This window comes from Pezoporus occidentalis, unplaced genomic scaffold, assembly GCF_034315485.1.
Source record: "Pezoporus occidentalis ecotype Australia unplaced genomic scaffold, CSIRO_AGI_Poc_V1 ctg12, whole genome shotgun sequence".
NCBI lineage: Eukaryota > Metazoa > Chordata > Aves > Psittaciformes > Psittacidae > Pezoporus > Pezoporus occidentalis.
The window spans coordinates 551,745-571,887 of record NW_026912994.1 but is presented as its reverse complement, the minus strand read 5'-3'; the positions used below and the strand labels follow the sequence as shown (position 1 = coordinate 571,887).

Sequence of the window (20,143 nt, the reverse complement as noted above, 5' to 3'; positions counted from 1 at the left end):
TCTTGTTTGTGGAAATAATGTGGGACATGACTCTTAGCAGCCAAAGGTCTCTTAGGTACCTGCAGTTAGGTGGTTGTAATATTCCTGAGAATCTCTTAGGTTTTTACTCTTTAGCTAATGGCCTTCATCAAGGGATTGTGCCCTTGAAATATAGATTGGTGATTGATACCTGCTAGCTTGGCTTTGGCGTTATTTCTTTCCCCTTTCTAATGAAGCAGAAGGAAGGATGCTTTTTAATTCAGCATCCAGCCACTATCTCCCTGTATCACTTCCATAGCCCACAAATGGGGATTTTTATTTTCAAGTTTTAGTTCTGTCTAAACCATGACACTTAATGATAAAATTCCAAATCACCTAGATGTTTAAAATCACCTTCCGTGTTAAACCTCAAAAGAAAGATCATCAAATTACAGAGTCTGTATCATTTTCACTCTCCTTCAACCCCCACATCACAAAAACAAAGAGCTTCCAGCAGGCTCCATTTGCAATTAGATTTATGTGTGTGAGTCATTCACTTGCAAAAATATGCATTGGTATTGCATTCATCTAGGAACTCCAGGGAAACAAAAGAGCGAGAGAAAGAGAAAAGAACTTTTAATATTGAAATAGTTCAGGTTTGGTAATAAGAGTGCATTTATACTTCCAGATTCAGGAGGGGCTATTAGAGCTATGCTCAAAAAATTGAAAAACAGTAGTATAATCACAGCTATTTGAGCCCGAAACATAAATTTGCCTCTCATGTGTATCCTGCCTGAGCAAATGGGTAGCTAAAGTATTCATTATTTTGACTTCTGCAGCACAAAGTGAGCAAGAAAACCAAAAACAGAGATTCAAAATCAGGTCCTTGCTCTATGTCAGGCAGAGCAATATTTGATCAGATCATTGAGAAAGGGTCTGAAGTTCTACACAAGTCTCCCATCCACTACAGTCAAGGGGGGTCATGTAGATAGTACATTTGAAGATAAATTATCATCTGACTCTGAACACAGTATAGTACACATTGTAGAGTATGCAAAATGAATAAAGTAGAGCCAAGCTTTAACATTTAATTGAACAGTTGTTAATTAGTGATATCACTAACTTCAGACAGTTTTAGAATAATTATTTAGTTATCATTAATGCCATCATAAATAAGAGCTTATTCCTTCAGAATACCATTAAGAACAACATAATGTGGACTTGTGACAGACTATAACATCAAATGAACACAAAGGGAGTTATGACAAGAAAAGTCTCTGGATATACTTCATGTGGGAGCAGGTAATGATATAGGCTGCTGTTTATATTTTAAGCTTGGATCCTTTATCAAGATGATAAATAGAACTTTCTTACCTCTCTGGCACTGTGGCCCATAGAAACCGTAAGGACACGTACACATATTTGGATGTACACAGATTCCTCCATTCAAGCATACAGGATTGCACACAGCTGTATGTGAATACAAGATGATAGTTTTGTGAATCTCGTAGGATTTTGAATTTTTTAAAGTAGGCACACTTTTGCTTTTGCACATGACATTAGAATAAACATTTGTAATAATATTGTGATAAATTTCACACAATCTTTGCTGGTCAGTTGTGCTGCGGCATTTATTCATTGTCAGCACAGTGGGAGGATTTCAGTAGTGTTTTAGCATAGCTTTGGGGATGAAAAATAACATAATAGTTTATTTCTGATATCTTACTTTGATTTGCACACTTCATTTGCTTCCACTCTAGTATCCTCACCAAACATGATTCCAAGGTAGTAAAATGTAGCCAGGTTGCATACAGCCTGGATAAGGTGGAGATGAGCTATTAACCATTTGCTGCTTTGTCTGAATTCAGCAGAGCATCGTGGCATTTCCGTGAAGTTTAATAGGTATGCCCCGCAAAGACTCTGTTTGTTCTGCCTCATTGAAATGCCAGTTCCCCAGCATATTGGCTCATGCATCACCAACAAAGCCACTGACTGAGCTTCCTTTGCCTCTTTATTTATCTGTTATTGCTGGAGAAGATATAACAGGCGTTAGGAATTAAAAGCTGTCGTGCATATTTCTATGTAGCAAGTACCTGCCTGTTGAAATAAAGAAGTATTAGAATTGCAAATTAGTTTAGTTGGAAAGTCAGTGTGTGAAGAATAAAGAATCTGATAATGTTTTCATTTTAAAGCAGAGTGACACTTTAAAACAGTCTTTTTCCCTCTATTCCCTTTGTCTTTCAGTATCTGACAGAATAGCCCATTAAATAAGTTAAATACATTTAAGATTAAATAAATTAAGGGTCACTAAAATGTTTTATATGAACTAAAACAGAAATAAAATGTCAATTTTGAAAGAAAAAAGTGAAATTGTAGTCTAGATGAGAGGCTTTTCTGACTAAGCAGCAATCACTTACGAAGTCAAAATTGACTTCATGCATTGCTAATGGTGAATTTGGATTAGTTGCCTCATTGTCCTAGCTAGTTCACAGATATCCATACTCTGCCAGTTTTCATGTTTCCATTGGTAAGGTCCCCTAAGTTCCTTTTTCTATTATTTTTTTTGTTACTATATATGTTCATCCAGAGACTCCTATCTTAACATTGAGGCAGAAAACCTCAACAGTATCCACAAAATATTCCGTGTAGTGCACACAAAACAGTGTCAGAGAGGTGAGCCTGATAGTCTTTCACCTAAGGTACTGCCAGGCAGACAAATCCTGCTGCTGTTATTCTGGGTTGGAAATTACTGCTTTACTGCTTCTGCTGCTCTTGCTTGTCCTGCTCTTGGAATAATCCTGTTTAGAACCACCCCAAAATAAATTTGCAGAACTCAAGGAAAGTAGTGTAATCTCCATAAGGAAAAAGAGAAGATGGTGGGAACCAGAATAGCTAGTGGCAATACCAGTCATTTATCATGGATCTTAAGTTAATTTATGTGTCCTCAATAGGTCTGTCATTTCAACATCTACATGAAGAGCAATCTCTGGGAGATGAAGGTTAAAATGACATCTCTTACCTTCCAGGAAAGGTAATGTAGGCTGAAGATGTCTTAGTCATTTAATATTCGCTATTGCAGAGGCAGAGTGCCTCTGTAGCCTTGAGGTTTGAAACTGATTAAGCTCATTCTTGCTCCTTTTAGTATTTCACTATTTTGCTTGCCTTATCCCAGGTGAGTGCTGAAGTTACTGTGCCTTTGGAAGAAAAATATGTGCTCCACTGTTTAGCACTTAGACCTTGTGAGGAAGTTTTGAGCAGTATCCATTCAAAATAGGGTTCAAAAATTTGAGTCCTGACTAGAAATAGGTGCCTAGATCCAATCCTTGACATTTTGTACTGATGTGTGAAGGAGGCTGTTCTCTGAGCACACACACTTCCGTGGATGCCTTTTGTAGGCACTCTACAAGTATGAGACACAGGCAGGAGGAGCAGTGTGAACTCTGGTGGCAGCAGAATGTTTGAGATTAGGGGCAAATGGTTACTTCTCTTTTCAAACTGGCTTTTGTTCTGTCTTGTACAGTCACAAGCCATCTTCTAGAATGGCAAAAATAAATCCAAGAACTGGACCACAACAATCACTGTATTCAGTCTCAGTTTCTAAGTCCATTTCTAGTTTCACTTCTCTTCCTTTGACTTTGCAGAGTTAGAACTGCATATGTAGCTGCTAACTTAGCAGCAGAAGTCATGTTTGCTTCCTTATATTCTTGTCCAATTTTAAACTGGTCTCCTTATGTCTTAATTCTTTAAACAATTCCCAATCTGACCACTGAATTGTGGGAATCATGTGGATTTCAGGGGCAAAGTACATGAGAGACCAGTCATTTCTAAGGACTTGCCTGTTTCACAAGAAGGGCTGCTCCATCCGTTTCTGCATTTGCACTCATCTGGTGACACACAGACCCCACCGTTGTGACAGTGTCTGTTACACACCACTGGAAAATACACAAAGGATCAAAATCTCTTATCAGTAACACCAGTGCAGATCCTCAAGTTGTTCTACTACAGCAAATACCTGATTGTATTTGTCCAACCTGAGGGATGAATCTGTCCTTTTCCTTGGTTTTCTTTCTTTAATAGAAACCTTGCATCTAAAATTCTTTACTTTTTAAGTATTCCAGATGCTCTGATTCAGAGATAAAATTATATTCCTGTCAAGGGCAACCCGGTATTTAAATAAGCAGCGAGGACTGCAATAATGAAACTGCTTATGTTTCAACATTCAGCTACTATAGAAGGATCTGAAGGATTCCCCCTTCCCCCCCCCAGATCTTCTATATATTAAGTCTCTCTTGCAACTTGTATTGCACAAAAATGTGACTCCCAATAGGTATGGTTGTCTTTTTGTGTTCTCAAAATTAGTATTACTGCATTCACTCACACAACCTTGAATTTCATAAATGTTACTTTAAATAACATGGACATTTTTGATTGTTTGTTTGTTCTTCCAGAAGCATTTTTCCTGTAGAAAATGTTGATATAGATGTGCATATTTTTACATAATCCAACTATGCTGCTGGTAAATATATACTCTGAAATAATTTAGGTACTGCATTACTTCAACATATTATACTTTTATTTTCTTGCTGTATGCAATCATCATTTTAAGGGAAATATAGAAAAATAAAAAAGCTTTCTTTGTCTTCTAATTTTCTGCAGATTCAAACATGTAATGAGGAGAAAAGCCTGAATGAGTTTATACATACTTGTTTCACATCGAGGACCAACAAATCCATAAGCACAAGAACAAGTATTTTGGGATACACAAGTTCCTTGATTCTCACATGGTGGATCACACTGCACTGCAAGAATAAAAGATGAGAAAGAAGATACAGTTGAAATATTACATTTTGTGTGGTTATGAGCACAGCACTTGTTATTACTTTTCCCATACCATTTTATTAATCCAACAAGTAATGTGGCTACTGAGGAAAACACTGCAGGATAAAAGTATTATATTAGTAATGCAGCCCTAATGAGCAGCTATATAATGTCTGCAAGGGAATGACTTTAACATAACCATATTTCACTTCTGAGCATGCACATTTTTAAGTATGTATTTTTGAAGTCTAAGAGTGGATCAAGTACAAATGTAGTCAATAATAAAACCTTGATCAATCCTCTCTGCAAATTCGCCATGTGGATGTTCAGTAAAGCTTAACAGGTGTTAGAAGTCACTAAAGCAGAGATGAAGTGTTTATTCTGTATAGAAAAGAACTGCATGGGAATTTTTCAGCAAAATGACAAATGTTTAAGTAATGATTTTAATGTTTAATAAGTAGTGTGAGACCTGCAGACAAAGCATCAAGTTAGATAATGATTTCTTGACATACTGCAATGTGCAACATCATTCTGTAGAAGAAAGAGGATGAGCAGGTGTACTGCATAAAGCTGGAAAGTACTGCAAATCCTGAAACAGGCTATTTACTGAAGACACTGGTTTGTTTCTTAAATGTTGATCGTTATGAGCCTAATGGCGTTATTGTGCAAGGGGCCTGGAAGGTTTAGCCAGATAAACCTAACATCTAACGTAGCTAACTGACATCTGGTGTCATGAACGTTTCTTTTTGTAGCCTTTTAATAAGAAGTAGTTTTGTGTGCCAAATGGAGGAGAAGAGAAGGCCACTCGAGGTAGAATATGGCCACTGACACTTGAAGAAGTGCTGTGTGCAGGAGCAGAGCAAGTCATGTGTGTCAGCTGGCTCTCATGCTTTTGTAAAAAAAAGCCACCTCACATAATAGAATGAAAAATGTCTTTCCTTGCTCTTGGGAAGTGAATACAGTGAAAAATCTTGTACTTTGGCACACTTCACTGGCAGGGTTTTGTCTTGTATAATGGATATGAAGCTAAGCAAGGTTATTCCAAGGAAAATACAAATGAAGCTAAGGAAGTCTGAAACAAAGCATCTTTCAAGTATTGTTACTGTGGAAAAAAAAAAGCACAACAAAACCTAGTGTACCACATTTTGTTCTTAAAACTGGAAAATGGACTGTGTAATTGGAAGGCTACATGAAGGACAAATACGTGTAGCATCACATAATTTAAATGAACATTATGTGTTGAAGGCCTCCTTGTTATTATCACTAAGCTTCAGATAAAGCCATTGAATATGAACTTTGCCATCCAAAAACGTAATGTAAGTCACTACACATTATCCAATTGCAGTTGAAAAGACAAGCTTCAAGAAGGTAATTGAAAATAAATCATTTTGACACAAATAACATTAAAGAAAAATATTTAGTATTAGATCTGCTCTTCAGATACCTCAGTATTTACATTTCCTATTACCATACAGTTTTAACTGTGAAATTTTCAATGTTGCATTAAAATATCTTTAGGATTTGTCATGCTTGAGAACAGAAAACTCACTAGATATAGTTTAGATCCATAATATACATGCTGAGAATGTCATTAAGCTAAATTTAGTTTTGATTTGGTGGGCAAGGAGGTTTAGACATTTGCAGTTCAGCATAGGTTTAGCTGAAATTTGAAGTGTACATCTGTGAGAAAATAGAAGTAAAAAGAATGACATTGTCTGTACAACTAAGTTTTAGATCCATTTAAGTAGTTAGGGTTAAACTTCCCTGAAGTTTTTCTAATTCAGCCACTGGTAGCAGCTGTTGGAGCAGGTCAGAGGCTCACGTAGCTTGGGGTCTTGTGCTATTAGGGCAAAGAGTAGGTAGCAGTCTGTAATGAAATGGAAAGTGGAAGAAAAGGAAAGAAATTGATGCTGTTTTCAATACATTTGTTATTTCTTTAAAATTGCAGTACTACATTTATAAGCCATCACTCACATTCAGGGGTTTGTCATAAATCTCACTGAAGTCAGTGACTGGTTGAGGGCTTTGAGAGGAGGATGCCGACCTGTCTGCTCACATATGTCCATCTGAAACATCTCCATTCTGCTGGGCTTGCATAAGCCCAGGGCTTGTTTATAAAGAGATTTCTTTGCAATTAAAAATAAATGGTAGGTAGACTTGGTTAATATTCTCTGCATGGAGACAGGGAAACACAAAACCTGTGAAAAATGTAATGCTCTTTTTAAAGTATGTGAAATGTGATTGCATTTCCTGTAGGATGATGGTTGCATAAAGCCTCCAGGTGCCTAAGTGCTATGCCAAGCCCAGTGACATTCAAACATAGTATGCTTTATTTCAGCATGTTTTGTATGTAGCACTTAAAGCGAGTATGTTCATTTGAATAGAATACTTTCCATCTGGCCTTTACACGTTTTGAGATGCATCTGAACTGTCAGAAAAGAACATGGTATTTTGGATATTAAAACATTTAGCTCCTATGGTGACATTTAATAGTAAAGTGTTTAAAACTGTTGTATTACTGGTGAATAGCAAAAGATAAAAACAACACTGACTGCAGTGTGAGAGCAAGAGCAGTATTCACCCAAAATATATTTCCCTCCATGATAGAAAGATACTGTTTGCATCCAATTCCTTTCCAAAACTTCTATCTTTCATCTTCTGGAATAAATATTTTTTTTTCCATAAACACTTGTTAAATTGTACAAAGGTATTGCAGTGTTTTTATACTAAGCGGTTTTGGATGGTATAAAATAACAGTAAAGAGGAAACCATTGCTGCAAATGGTCAATCTTGCTGTCAAATATATGTATGTTTATGTTTATAATTTAAAATCTGGAGGTGAAAATGGAGAAGTCCATTACTGTTTTCTTTGAAAGGGCTTTTTGGGAAATATCCCAGAATTTCTTTTTTTCCATTAAAATGAGATCATGCACATTTTGTAAGTTTCTGTACAGTTTGTAAGTTTTTCTATGATAACTTTGGGAGTACTCAGCAATAGAAGACGCTATGTTGTTTCTTCCATTTTTGATAGCCTAATCAGCAAATGTCATCCACAAAAGAGCTATTGCTTAGCATTTCCAACAGTTGAGTAAACTTGCTGTGCCGTCTGGCATTTGAAGTCCTGGGTGTACTAAAGCAAGGCTAAGAGGCGTGAGAGCATAACTTCTGAAAACCAGTCAGGTCAGGACAGACTTCACTGGAAGTAGCATAGTCTACCTTGTTTCATGCAATCATTGTACGTTATTTATTTTCTTTCAAAGATGTATTAATCTAATTTCCTAAATGTATAGAAGAAGCTTGAACATGTACAGTGTAAGGGAGGGGAAAAATGGAAAAGAAAGTTACCGCATTATTGGTTTATGTAAGATACACAGATAAAGGAAATAAAGCATAGGGTTAAAGCATGTATTAGTGCAATTAAAGTAACTTGTATGAGTATTTAAATAGTCCATTAGTTTGGAGCCCACTTGTGAAATAAATATCCAAACACTCATAGAATCACAGAACAGCTTGGGTTGGAAAGGACCTTAAAAATCATCCAGTTCCACCCCCCTGCCACAAGTGGGGACACCTTCCACCAGACCAGGTTGCTCAAAGCCCCATCCAACCTGGCCTTGAACACTGCCAGGGATGGGGCACCCACAGTTTTTCTGGGCAACCTGTGCCAGTGCCTCACCACCCCCACAGGAAAGAACTTCTTCCTAATATCTAATCTAAATCTACTCTCTCTCAGCTTAAAGCCACTACCCCTTGTCCTGTCACTACATGTCCTTGTAAAAAGTCACTCTCCAGCTTTCTTATCAGTCCCTTTAGGTATTGGAAAGCTGCTCTAGGTCCTCCCCAGAGCCTTCTCTTATCCAGGATGAACAACCACAACTCTCTCAGACTGTCTTCACAGGAGAGGTACTCCAGCCTTCTGACCATCTTCATGCGCTTCTCTGGACTTGCTCCAACAGGTCTACATCCTTCTTATGTTGGGGGCCCCAGAACTGCACACAGTACTCCAAGTGGGGTCTGATGATAGCAGAGTAGAGAGGGAGAATCCCCTCTCAACCTTCTGGTCATGTTCCTTTTGATGCAGTCCAGGATATGGTTGGCTTCTGGGCTGCAAGTGCATGTTGCTGGCTCATGTTGAACTTCTTGTCAACCAGCACCTCCACATCCTTCTCCTCAAGGTTGCTCTCAGTCCATTCTCTGACCTGCCTGTATTTGTGCTTGGGATTGCCCTGACCCATGTGCAGCAATCTTGCACTTGGTCTTGTTGAACTTCATGTGGTTCACACAGGCCCACCTCTCCAGCCTGCCAAGGCCCCTTTGGGTGGCATCTCTTCCCTACAGCAGGTCAGCTACCCCACATAGCTTGGTATCATTGGCAAACTTGCTGAGGGTGCACTCAATCCCACTGTCCATGTCTCCGACAAAGATTTTGAGCAGGATCAGTCCCAATACCCCTGAGGACCACCACTTGTCACTGGTCTCTACTTGAACATCGGGCCTTTGACTGCAACTCTCTGAGCATGACTGTCCAGGCAATTCCTTATCCACCAAGTTATTCATCCATGAAATCCATGCTTCTCCAGTTTAGAGACAGTGATGTCTTGAAGGACAATGTCGAATGATTTGCCTAAGTCCGGGTAACATCAGTTACTCTTTCCTTTTTCCACCAGTGCTGTAACCCCATTGTAGAAGGCCACCAGATTTGTCAGTCATGATTTTCCCTTAGTGAAGCCACATTGACTGTCACCAGCCACCTCTTTATTTTCCATGTGCTTTAGCATAGTTTCTGGGAGGATCTGCTCCATGATCTTGCCGGGCACCAAGGTGAGCTTGGCTGGCCTGTGGTTGGTCCCTGGGTCCCCTCATAGCTAACAGGAAATTAACAAGATTAACGTCACTGAAAAAATTGGAATACAAATGCAGACAACAGTTCTGATTAGGTTGTCCTAATGGATTTTCTTTTTGTGAAATGTCACCTGAATGCTCATCTGCAGTCAAAAAAGCAAATAAAGTGTTAGGAATTGTTAAGAAATGAGCAGAGCACAAAATGCCAGACTTTATTATGGTCTGTATCTGTACTGAGCTGCATCTTAAATGCCATGTTCAGGTCTGATCACCCAGCTCAGGAAAGATACAGTAAAAGTGGAGAAGATGTTGAAAAAGGTGACAGGGATAAACAAAGGTACAGTAGAGCTTTTGTGTGAAGAACAAGTGAATGTATTAGGTCTTTGGGAAAGACATGACTTGGAGGGACAGAATAGAAAACTGCAAAATCAGACATGGCCTGGAAAGGCTGAACAGGGTGCTTGACTTTTTGAAGCAAGTGATCCATGACTCGCTGAGGGACTGTTCTGAACAGTATCCCTGTATCTTTCCCATGTACTTACAGACATCTGCTGTTGATAGCTATTGGAGATAGGGGAAGGAATTTTGGTCTGACACAGTAGTGCCTTTGTGCAGTAAAATTTTAGAACAGATGACTGTCGGCTACCTGAATTTTTTTGCCTTGCTTCATCCAGGTGATAATCCTGAGGTCATAATACTTTCCCACCTACTCCATCTTTCCTGTTATTTTAAAAATTATTAGGTTTGAACAGTGGTTTTGTAATGTCAAGGCAATGTTGTGTTTTTAACTCTTGGGCAGAAAACGTAACTACTACTAGATGTCCTCTTTCCTTAGGAAATACTGTGCAAAGCTGATAAAATATCCCAGAGTTTTACTGACTTCACATTTTTAAGAAAATATTTCTAAAGTAGCATGACTTTATATTCCATAGAATCCTGAGGAACTTTTATGACTACTAAAAATTAAAAAAAAATGCTAGTCCTCAACTGTCACCTAATCCAAAATAATTTTAAATAAATGTCTTTATTCTACAGAACTTAGTCTTTAACTTTTTAATTGTACAGTTTGAGTAACAAGACACGCCCTATCAACTTGGGGATAGAGATAGGAACGATAATGACCAGATATTTGGGTTAAATTCTTATCTTTCTTTAGTCTTCAGGTCAAGGTCTCTTAGAAGCAAGTACAACAAGGATGTCCAGAGCAGATCCTTTTTTAAACTTCAACCCTGGTATTGAATGGAAAGGACATGTTCCACCTTAGGGCACTCCAAGGAGCTCAAGAAGTAGAGCAGCTGCTCTCAGACAGGTCCATACACACAGACCCTGGTGAATAACTGAGCCTAGGGAAAAGACAGCATTTGTTTCCTTGTCCAGTAGATACAGCATCTTTGAAAGTGAAGGCCTGTCTGTGTTCCTGTTGTACAGTGTGTAACAAAAGCAGGACGATGAGCCCAAGGTGACTAACAGTGCTAATGAATATTTCAGAGCGTTAGCCTCAAATTTTACTAAGCCCTTGTAGACAAAATAGCAGAAGCGTTCTGAAAACAATCCTGTTTGAGCTAGTTACACATTATTAAAGTAGTAGATTTTTATTTGCTTGGCATACTGAGCTGGAACATTTAAAGATCCTTGAGTGTTCTGACACTTCTGCAGTGCGTTTTGACAGGGGATTGATATTTTCTGTCCTGTAAAACTGCTAGGAGTATGCTATAGCAATGCATTGGCTATATATGGTAGATATACTTAAAATTGTGCTGAGAGTGGAAATCAGGTATTTAATAACTTCTCTCATTCCTAGAGGAACTCTTGGTTAATTACCCCATAAATGCCAGTGAGCGTCTTCTGCAAGAGAACATGCAAGAGAAGTCAGTGGACTAAAGCAGGCCTTATCACCCCTACTTATTTTTTATTATTGTGTAGGTGATGCCAGATATCTCCAAAATGCTGCTCTGAAATCAAGTTTTTCAAGGCCTTGCCTGCTTAGCGGAGTAGTATTAACATTAGGCCACTAATAAATGGTGATACTGCCTTTGTGAATGAAGGTGAAAGAGCTCTACAAGCTGGGAGTCTGGCCAGGTGTAGGAAAGGGCATGGGAGTGATGAGTAGAGCCTTGAGGAGCTAGTTCATCTTACCTCATCTGCACTAAAATAATTAGGAATCTGTAATATTTATTACACCAAAGCAAGATGGGCAAAAGCAAGGTCCTACATTTTACAGATGACAAAGTTGTCAGTAGTGCAGGGAGTGATCTAAATGAAAATTGCTATGAGCATCTGAACTTGTCTCAATTTAGATGCCTGAATATAAGGCAAACACACTGACATCTAGCTATGCTCTTCCAAAAGAAGGTAGGGGGTTAGACCTGGTGATCCCCAGTAGTCTCTTCTGGCCTGCACTCCTGTGAATCTGTGATTCCCAAAGCAGGAAGACAAAGTAGAGGGAGAGGACTTCCAACTAAAACCTAACAGGGAGACTGAGGTTCTTGTCCAAAGGGATGATAATATTACAGATATAAAATGTGGTAGGATTTACTTTAGAAGAGAAATTAATTTTCAGGATGTTGCTTATTTTTTCCCTACCAGTCCTCCAAGCCTGATTTTAAATCTGCACACCTGAAAAAAAAAAAAAATTAGATTCTGTCACAACATAATATCACTTGGTAAAGTATTTATTATCTTAAGAGTATTTTCAGACACTCTTGCTAAACAAAGGTCACATCTCCTCAAGATCCACAGGTATTAAAACTTGCTACTTTTTAATCCTGGTGAATTTTGATATCAAATAGGATGGTGACAACTATCGTGTCTGAGTCTGTCAAAACTTTTGCTCACTTGCCACAGATATTGCATTGAAGCCTGAAGGTTTTGCAGATGTTGGTCTCATCTGAGCTTTGATCACTTGTTCAGTTTTGCTGCTCCTGTTCTTAGATGGTACTACTATTTTCAAGGAAGTTGGTACAGTCGTGGCAGCATTCTAAGGTGCTGATAGCTGAGGTTATGGCAGGCCTTAATCTAAGGGATTATCCTTATCTTTCAATTTCGGCTCTCATGATGGCTAAGCTACATCTGATATGGGAAGAGACATCAACGACTGGAGGTACAGTGGGTGCTGTTCATACTGCTGGCCATGCTCCAGGGTACTGCTTGCAGGTGCACAGAAGGGCTCGGAGTAAAGAAGCAGCAGGAAGCAGACAGGTTAATTCCTGACTCAGGTGACACGGTCAGTGATGAGAAACAAATAATGATGTTTGTGCATCATGTTATCAAGCCCTGAGACAGAGAAGGGTGTTGGTAATGATGTATTTCATCCTAAGGACTCTCCAGGGAGACTTTCAGTAATACCAGTAAGTGAAGAAAATATCTCATCTTGTGAGACAGTAAAAGGCAGAGGTAGGTTTATGTTTTAAGGACTATACTGATAGTATATACTAAATATACACAAAGCAGCCATATGCCCATATTTGTAAATATTCATATGTCCATGGGCCTGTTTTTTGAGTGGGGGCCATTCTGTGGTCAGATTTGCTTTTGGGCTTCCTAGTATTGGGAGCTACCTGGTACTCTTCCAGCCCTGGGTATAATGCAGAGGTCAGAGACAGTGTCTTTTTGTGCCAAGTAACCTTCAGTCCTTTAACAGGGGCATTTCAGAAATGTGGAAGTAGGCAAAAATTATAGTACCCAAGATTACAGTAACTTTTTCTTATGCATTTTCTGATATATCTCCAGCCTCAGAAGGCGGCAGTATTGCTGGGGGCTTTGCACCCCCATGAAGCCTTGCTTACAGCAAGGAATCCCTGCAAGGTCCTCCACAGTGCATCACAGCTGAGACCCCCCTCTACACCTGCCTTCTCTGTGCACAGAGCTTGAGGAACCATATGTGAAAGAGAATGAAATAGATTATACAAATAATTTTGCTTTCTGTAGTGAAAGGCCAATTAAGAGATCAGTTTATCAGAGAGATTTCAACAAAAGGTGTAATAAATGATAGCTAAGTTAGGGAATTCATTGTTTCAAAAATGTGCATAATACTACTGTTTTACAGAGGCATTCTGAGCTGTCTAATAAATAACTCAATATATTGTGAAAACCCTTCGGGTTCTATACATTTCAGATGACAAGTTCAGTTTTGTATTAAAAATATTAGATATTTAAAAGTCATTTTTAAGGTAGTAGAACAATTAGGTTTTTTCTAGAATGTGTTGTATAGAGAAATTGAGTCAATTTTACTCTTTCCGCAGCATTTTTATGTATTTTTAAATGTAATGACTTCAGTAGAATGAATCTGGCCTTAAGCAAGGGTAAGCAAGATCACAATCTGTACCTGGTTTCAATAGATTAGATATTATCAAATAAATGTAATTTCTCTAAGCAGAAAGAGCTTTTTCAAAGTTATAGAATGTTTGTCTATCATTTTGAAATATGATTGGCTTTGAAAGTCAGAATGTTCCCAGCTAGAAAAATCTCCAAATTTATAATCAAAATACATTTTTACTTTGGAGACTCACTAGATTTGAAGTTATAAAAGAAAGAGGATTCTCCCCCTTACCTTCACATGTAATTCCATCACCGCTGTATCCAGTGGGACAAGGCCCACATTTAAATCCTCCATCTTCATCTGGCTCGCACTGCACACCAGTAAAGCATAGTGTATTAGCACAAACAACTTTCTGATGCCTCCCACCACTGGGTTTTGGCAGTTTCACATGATCCATCACTGTGTTGTACACCTTTCTGGCTACCATGGTCTGTTCTGGAAGCCCTGCTTGGGGAGCTGACCCTGCTGGGATGCTAGCAGTCAGGGGAGCTGTATCAAGGGAAGAATCTATTAAATGGAAAGGTGAAGTGTGTTGCCAAAGGAGGTGCTCTCTGCTGCTGTGTCGGTAAGTCTTGGGATGGTTTAGTCTTCAAGACTGTGACTCGACCAGGCCATCTCCTGGCAGAATACCTGTACATGGAACGAGGCTGCTGAACAGCATGTGGCCTTGCAAAGAATGAACTTGCATTTGTGTTGTGATGAGAAAGAACAGTCTGCGTTATACCTGGTTTGTATTGCTTAAAATGAAGAGGGGTATGGGTTGTCACACTGACAGTTGTTGCACTGGGGTCTGGCCCCTCGTGCAGAAAGAAAGTGTGGGTATTATTTCTTTTTTCAAGAAAAGACTGTTTCTCAGGTGCTCTGGACTCCATACCAGTTTTTGCTGGTGACAGCGTGTGAGCTTGGGAAGTCTTCCTTTTCACTGTAAGAGAGGGAGTGTTAACAACTGTGGAGTTTCTTTCCAGAAAGTGTGTGCTTTCTTGTCTTGGAATTTGGGTTTGGGAAAGAAAGGCATGTATGTGTCTTGATGTCTTTAAAATGTCTTCCTGGTGAGAGCCTTTAGCATCTTCAATATTTCTTCCAGCAAAATCCACATGGCTTTGCGAAGATCTTGAAACTAAGGCAGAAGGAAGATAAATATTAGCTAAATGTGCTGGTCTAGAATTTGAAGGAACCATAGTGAACCTTTAGCTTATGAGCAAACAACATCAATTCCATAAGCAAGACTTAATCTGTCATATATGCTAAGGGCACATTTGTGATGGCTGACATAGGAATGACATGGTGTTATCTGCTAAGGGTAGCACCAGCACTGGATGCACAGGGAACTGCAGTACTGAATTACAAGGTGGCAGTTCATGAACTTCATGAAATATGTTTATGCTGGCTTAACATTGAGACTAAGGTAGCAAGTCTCAGTGGAGGTTCTGCACGTTACTCTGAGGTTCAGCACTGGGCTTACATTGCAGCGGTTAAATTGCAGACAGGCAAAAACACTTGCCATGCTGGTTTACTAATTTTGCCTTACATTAGTCCATGAGATTTTGGCACTATGCACCCTGCAGTCTTGACTGCCTAAGTTAATATTTGGTTCTTATTAACTGTCCATATTGCGATAGCTTGCTGGGAAATGTTCCGCTGGACTGTACATGATGGAGATACTTTGCATTCAAGCTTTTGCAGTCTAGGAGTAAGATGAGACATGGCAGTTTGGGACAGATAGATACCAGAGCTTGAGACTTAAACAATGTAAAGATGGTCCTTGGAAGGGTTGTGTCCTAAAGAGGCTCTAACCAGTGTGTAACTGTGTAATGCTTTTGTAGCCCTTATGTCAAAGGAAAGTTTTAGGAAAGCATTTAAAAGAGACAAATGAAAAAGCTTTGCTAATGCTGTGTACCACTCCCTCCAGATGTGAGGGACAGCATGTAGGAGAGTGTTGGTTTGTACCTGTCACCCACTTGTTACAAAGCCAGTCCACCTTTTCAGTTGTGTAAAGAGGGGTGATAGATGGGGAGAGGCTAGTCTGTGAAGGGCCTTGAAAGTGGAGACGAGTAGTTTGAATCAATACTTTCAGGAAGATTAATGGCCATCTGCTGACTCTAATGAATGGGAGAAGCTATTTTTAACCAGTTCTGGCACACTCATTCCATAGGAAATGGAATATATTGCATCCTGAACAAAAAAACCTCACTTGGTTCTAGGGTTAACCCCATGTAATGTACCTCTTTTTTAAAAAAAATATAAATATTAATCACTTTCTTAAAACTCTTACAGATGCAGAAATTAGCCACAGTTAGCAAGGAAAGAGATGAAGATGCTTGGCAATGGTCAAAATGAAAGTTGAATAGGTCAAATAAAGTCTTGGCATCCAAAGTTGTTGTCATTCTCTTGGTGGCTGGTGAGCGTTTTTTGCCCCGAAGCCTTATGTTTTGGAGTTTTACAATGGTATTTGATCAAGCAATGGACATCAGTCGGTAAATACATGGATTTTATTGTCCAAAGTAAGGCTGATGAATGATGGGGTACACGGAATGAAAAAAAAGAGATGATGAAGCAGTGAGGACATAAGCAAAAAGAGTATGAGAGGATAAGAGCAGTCAAATAATTTTTAAAAATTAATGAAAGATGAAAGAAATATCCCTGTATAAAATTATCAGTAATAGATGATCCTTACTGCCTTTAGAAAATTTGATCCAGAGACCAGAATTCAACAGGAATGACACTGAAGGGCTGAATGACCTCTCTGACAAATTTCCGAAATAAGACCTGATTATAACTTTAAGCTCTTTCCACTGCATCACAATTAAATGGGTTTCCCTCATAACTAAATTTTACTAAATAGTTAGGGGATCAGACTGACTATTTGCAGAAGGGAGATATGTTATTTCTCAATGAGATGATATAGTGATATACCCATCCTGCAAACAAGTTTCAGCCTTCCCCATAAGGAGGAGCATAGTGTTGGCGTGTATCTATAATAATGCAATTTTTACCATCTTAAATAATACTACCAATGAAGAGTAGTGATACATTTTGGTTGCTCATTATGATATATATTGCACAAGGTCCCTCATCCATTCTGCAGAGGTCACCAAACTTCGTAAGATCTTAGCATCATTCAAATGTGGTAACTAGTGTCCTCTCAGCTTTAATTATTTCAAGCTTTTACTTACAGTGACACTGTGCAATTTTTAGGATTAGAATATGATAGATTTTTTCTGGAATACCTGAAAATTTCTGTCTGCAGTCTTCCAGATATCTAAATAAGCTAAACCAAAGAATCATACCAAAAGACTGCAGACTCAGTTGTCTGTAGTCAGTAGCTTTCTTAAATTCTGTATTACTTCAATTTATTTTCCTTGCAGTCAATCGATATCTTCAAATGCATAACCCATTATCAATGCAGAACTGTGATTGCACAAACCTGGTTTTCTCTGTGATGCCACTGTATGATTACATACTGGACTGGATGAAAATAACAAATAAATGACAAGGCAAAATGCTCAAGGTTATACAACAGTACAAGAATACATTTTCACTACATGGCAGTATTTCTGCCTATATTAATGGGGAAATGTGCAGCACTGGAACAATTTGGTTTATTTTTCAGAGGTGTAGATAAGAGATTGAGAAGCTGCTGCTTTGCTCCAGCTGTGTAGGGCAGTAGGTCTGTTTGTATTGATGGAGTTACACCACTGAAAGCACAGAATAATGCAGGGATGGATTAGACCTCAAGAAGATAGATTTCTCTGTTGTCCTCTATCTGGGAAAGATTAGAACAAGGGTGACAGAGAGCAAATTTCCATTACAGTTTTTTAACATCCCTCATCCAGCTCAACGTCAGGATACTTTCCATATGTGTGTTGCAGGAGTTCCCCCCATGAGAACACCACAGCCTTTGTTTTGCCTGATGCTTCAGATATTTTGTGCCTCTTGCACTAAGCTCATAAATAAGAATCATGATCCAGAGACTGGTTATGATGCTTGCCAATGCCACCATGGTGCTCTTAAGGCACAGCAAATTCTGATTTCTTCTCTCGCTTGAATTGCATTTTATAGTGAACTTGTAGATGTCTGTAGTCGAAGAGGATCATGTTCATTCTGGAAATAATAAAATGACTGTATAACCTAGTAAAAACAGCAGTTCACGAACAGAGAAGGCACTCAACAGTCTCTTAAACCCGGGGTGAGATATCAACATTCTGAAACACAGAAAAGGCATCTAGTATATTTTCTGTTTTCTGAGTTACTGGTGTTTGTTTTTTTTTTTGTTTGCTTGTTAGTTTGGTTTTGGTTTTGGTTTGTGTGTGTATTTTGTGTTTGTTTGTGGTTTGTGTGTGTGTGGGGGGTATTTTTATTGTTTGTTTTTTGTTGTTTTTTTTTTGTTTTTTTTTTTTGCTGTTGTTGTTGTTTTGGTTTTTTTTATTTGCAAGCCTTTGGAAAAAGGACACATCCAGGCTTGAATTAAGAGAAGTCACATCTCCTTCTGACCCCAACCATTTGTGTTTCCAGAGAAGCAGTACACATTTCATACTCTGCCTGGGACAAGGTGGACCAGGTTGGTTACCATAGCACATCTCCACACTTTTCTTCCCAAGCCTTCGAGGCAGCCCCATCCTGACCTACAATTAGCAGCTGATACCTCAAACACTTGCTTAAGTTTCTTCTGTACTTAAGCATTTATTACCTTTGCATCCCCATGCTCCTCTTTGCAGCTATTAGAGTTACAAATTTACATTTTGTTTTTTAAATGCAAGTGTAACCTTTTTAGGTAATCACATGAGGGAGACACTATAAGCATCACCACGTACTCTCAACTACTGCTCTCACCTTTAATCTAAGAAAGTGCTTCAAACCAGACTACTCTTCAGGTAGAGATTGGCTCCTTCTCCTTATCAAGGTCATCTGACTGTGGCATTTTCTGCCTGTCAGTTCACCTTTAATTCTGATCAGGTTACAACTATTTCAACATTCTGTGAATCGTTTAAGAATTCATTATTAACACAATTCCATAAATTTAAAATTTGTATAGTTTTAGACCTATTAACATTTAGTGGTACATACTGTCTAGCACATTTCTCATTCAGAAGAATGTGAACAGAGAAATGCTCTTTTGACATACTACACTATGTGGGTCATTATTTAAAATTTGAAACATCTACCATCACATAAATCTTATTTAAAATGTCAAGAGAGAATAGAAAAATTACACTGGTCTAAGAAGTCTTGTTACCAGAGTATCAAGGATCATCCCATTTCTCTACTTTTCCACATTAATGCTTTTTTCCCCCCTATATTTACTTGGTGAGAAAAGGAAGATGGAGCAGCTGTCAATAGGAAGCTCTAGGGAAATTCTCATTTTCTATCAATTCTTAATCTGCTGTTTTATTTTATTAAGTTCTGACATAACTTTCTTCTCTAGTCTGAGTGTGGTTAATTCCTAAATTATCTGTTTAGCCATCCAGGCATACCCTATGTCTTCCCTCTCCCAGATATTCAGAAATACAGCTTTGATTCTCCCTTCCTCCAGCATCCAGAAATTCCCCACATTCAGGTGCTGGTTAGACTTCCTAGTCACAGCTGTCTCTTCTCTTACAATCACAATCAGTAATGCCCACAATGAAGTCCTCAGCTCCTTTAAGTGAGGTACTTTTACTTCCCAAGTTTTACAAAGGGTGTAGAGCCAGGATTATTTTTATAGAAACAAAAACATTTTAAAGACTCACTGAAATCGGGATGTTACTATAAATTTAGATGGGAGCATAAGTTCAGAGCTCATGATCCTTTACTAATTTATGTTGAAAATTGAAAAGTCAAATGTATTGTAAAAGACTTTAGTGTGAGGTGTCCCTGCCCATGGCAGGGGAGTTGGAAATAGATGATCCTAAGGTCCTTTCCAACCCTAACTATTCTATGATTCTATGATTCAGGAATATACACCACACTGGAAGTAGGCATAGGCAAAAGTTAATGCCCACTTTGAAAAAAAGAGAAGATTGGAGTAAAAAATTTTATATGAGAGATGCCCAGATCTGGAATTCACAAATCTGAGAAGAATGTAGAGCTGTGTGAGAGGCACTAACTGTGCATAGGTAGACACAACGAGCCAGACAGGCTATTTAGCTCTAGCTGGGCTAAGAGCTTGTGGACCTAGTGTGCCTTACATCCAGACAGGTCAGCACATGAGCAAAGCAGTCACACCACCTT

General features: G+C 38.7%; 1 protein-coding gene across 1 annotated transcript in view; it reads right to left on the bottom strand.

The window, feature by feature from the left end:
* Nucleotides 1–20,143, bottom strand: part of LOC134157804 (von Willebrand factor D and EGF domain-containing protein-like) — a 199,922-nt gene that overhangs the window by 25,239 nt on the left and 154,540 nt on the right. Inside the window, 5 exon segments of the mRNA XM_062607159.1 lie at nucleotides 1,333–1,428; nucleotides 3,795–3,890; nucleotides 4,662–4,757; nucleotides 14,168–14,466; nucleotides 14,468–15,053. Of these exon segments, the coding sequence (XP_062463143.1) occupies nucleotides 1,333–1,428; nucleotides 3,795–3,890; nucleotides 4,662–4,757; nucleotides 14,168–14,466; nucleotides 14,468–15,053 (1,173 nt within the window).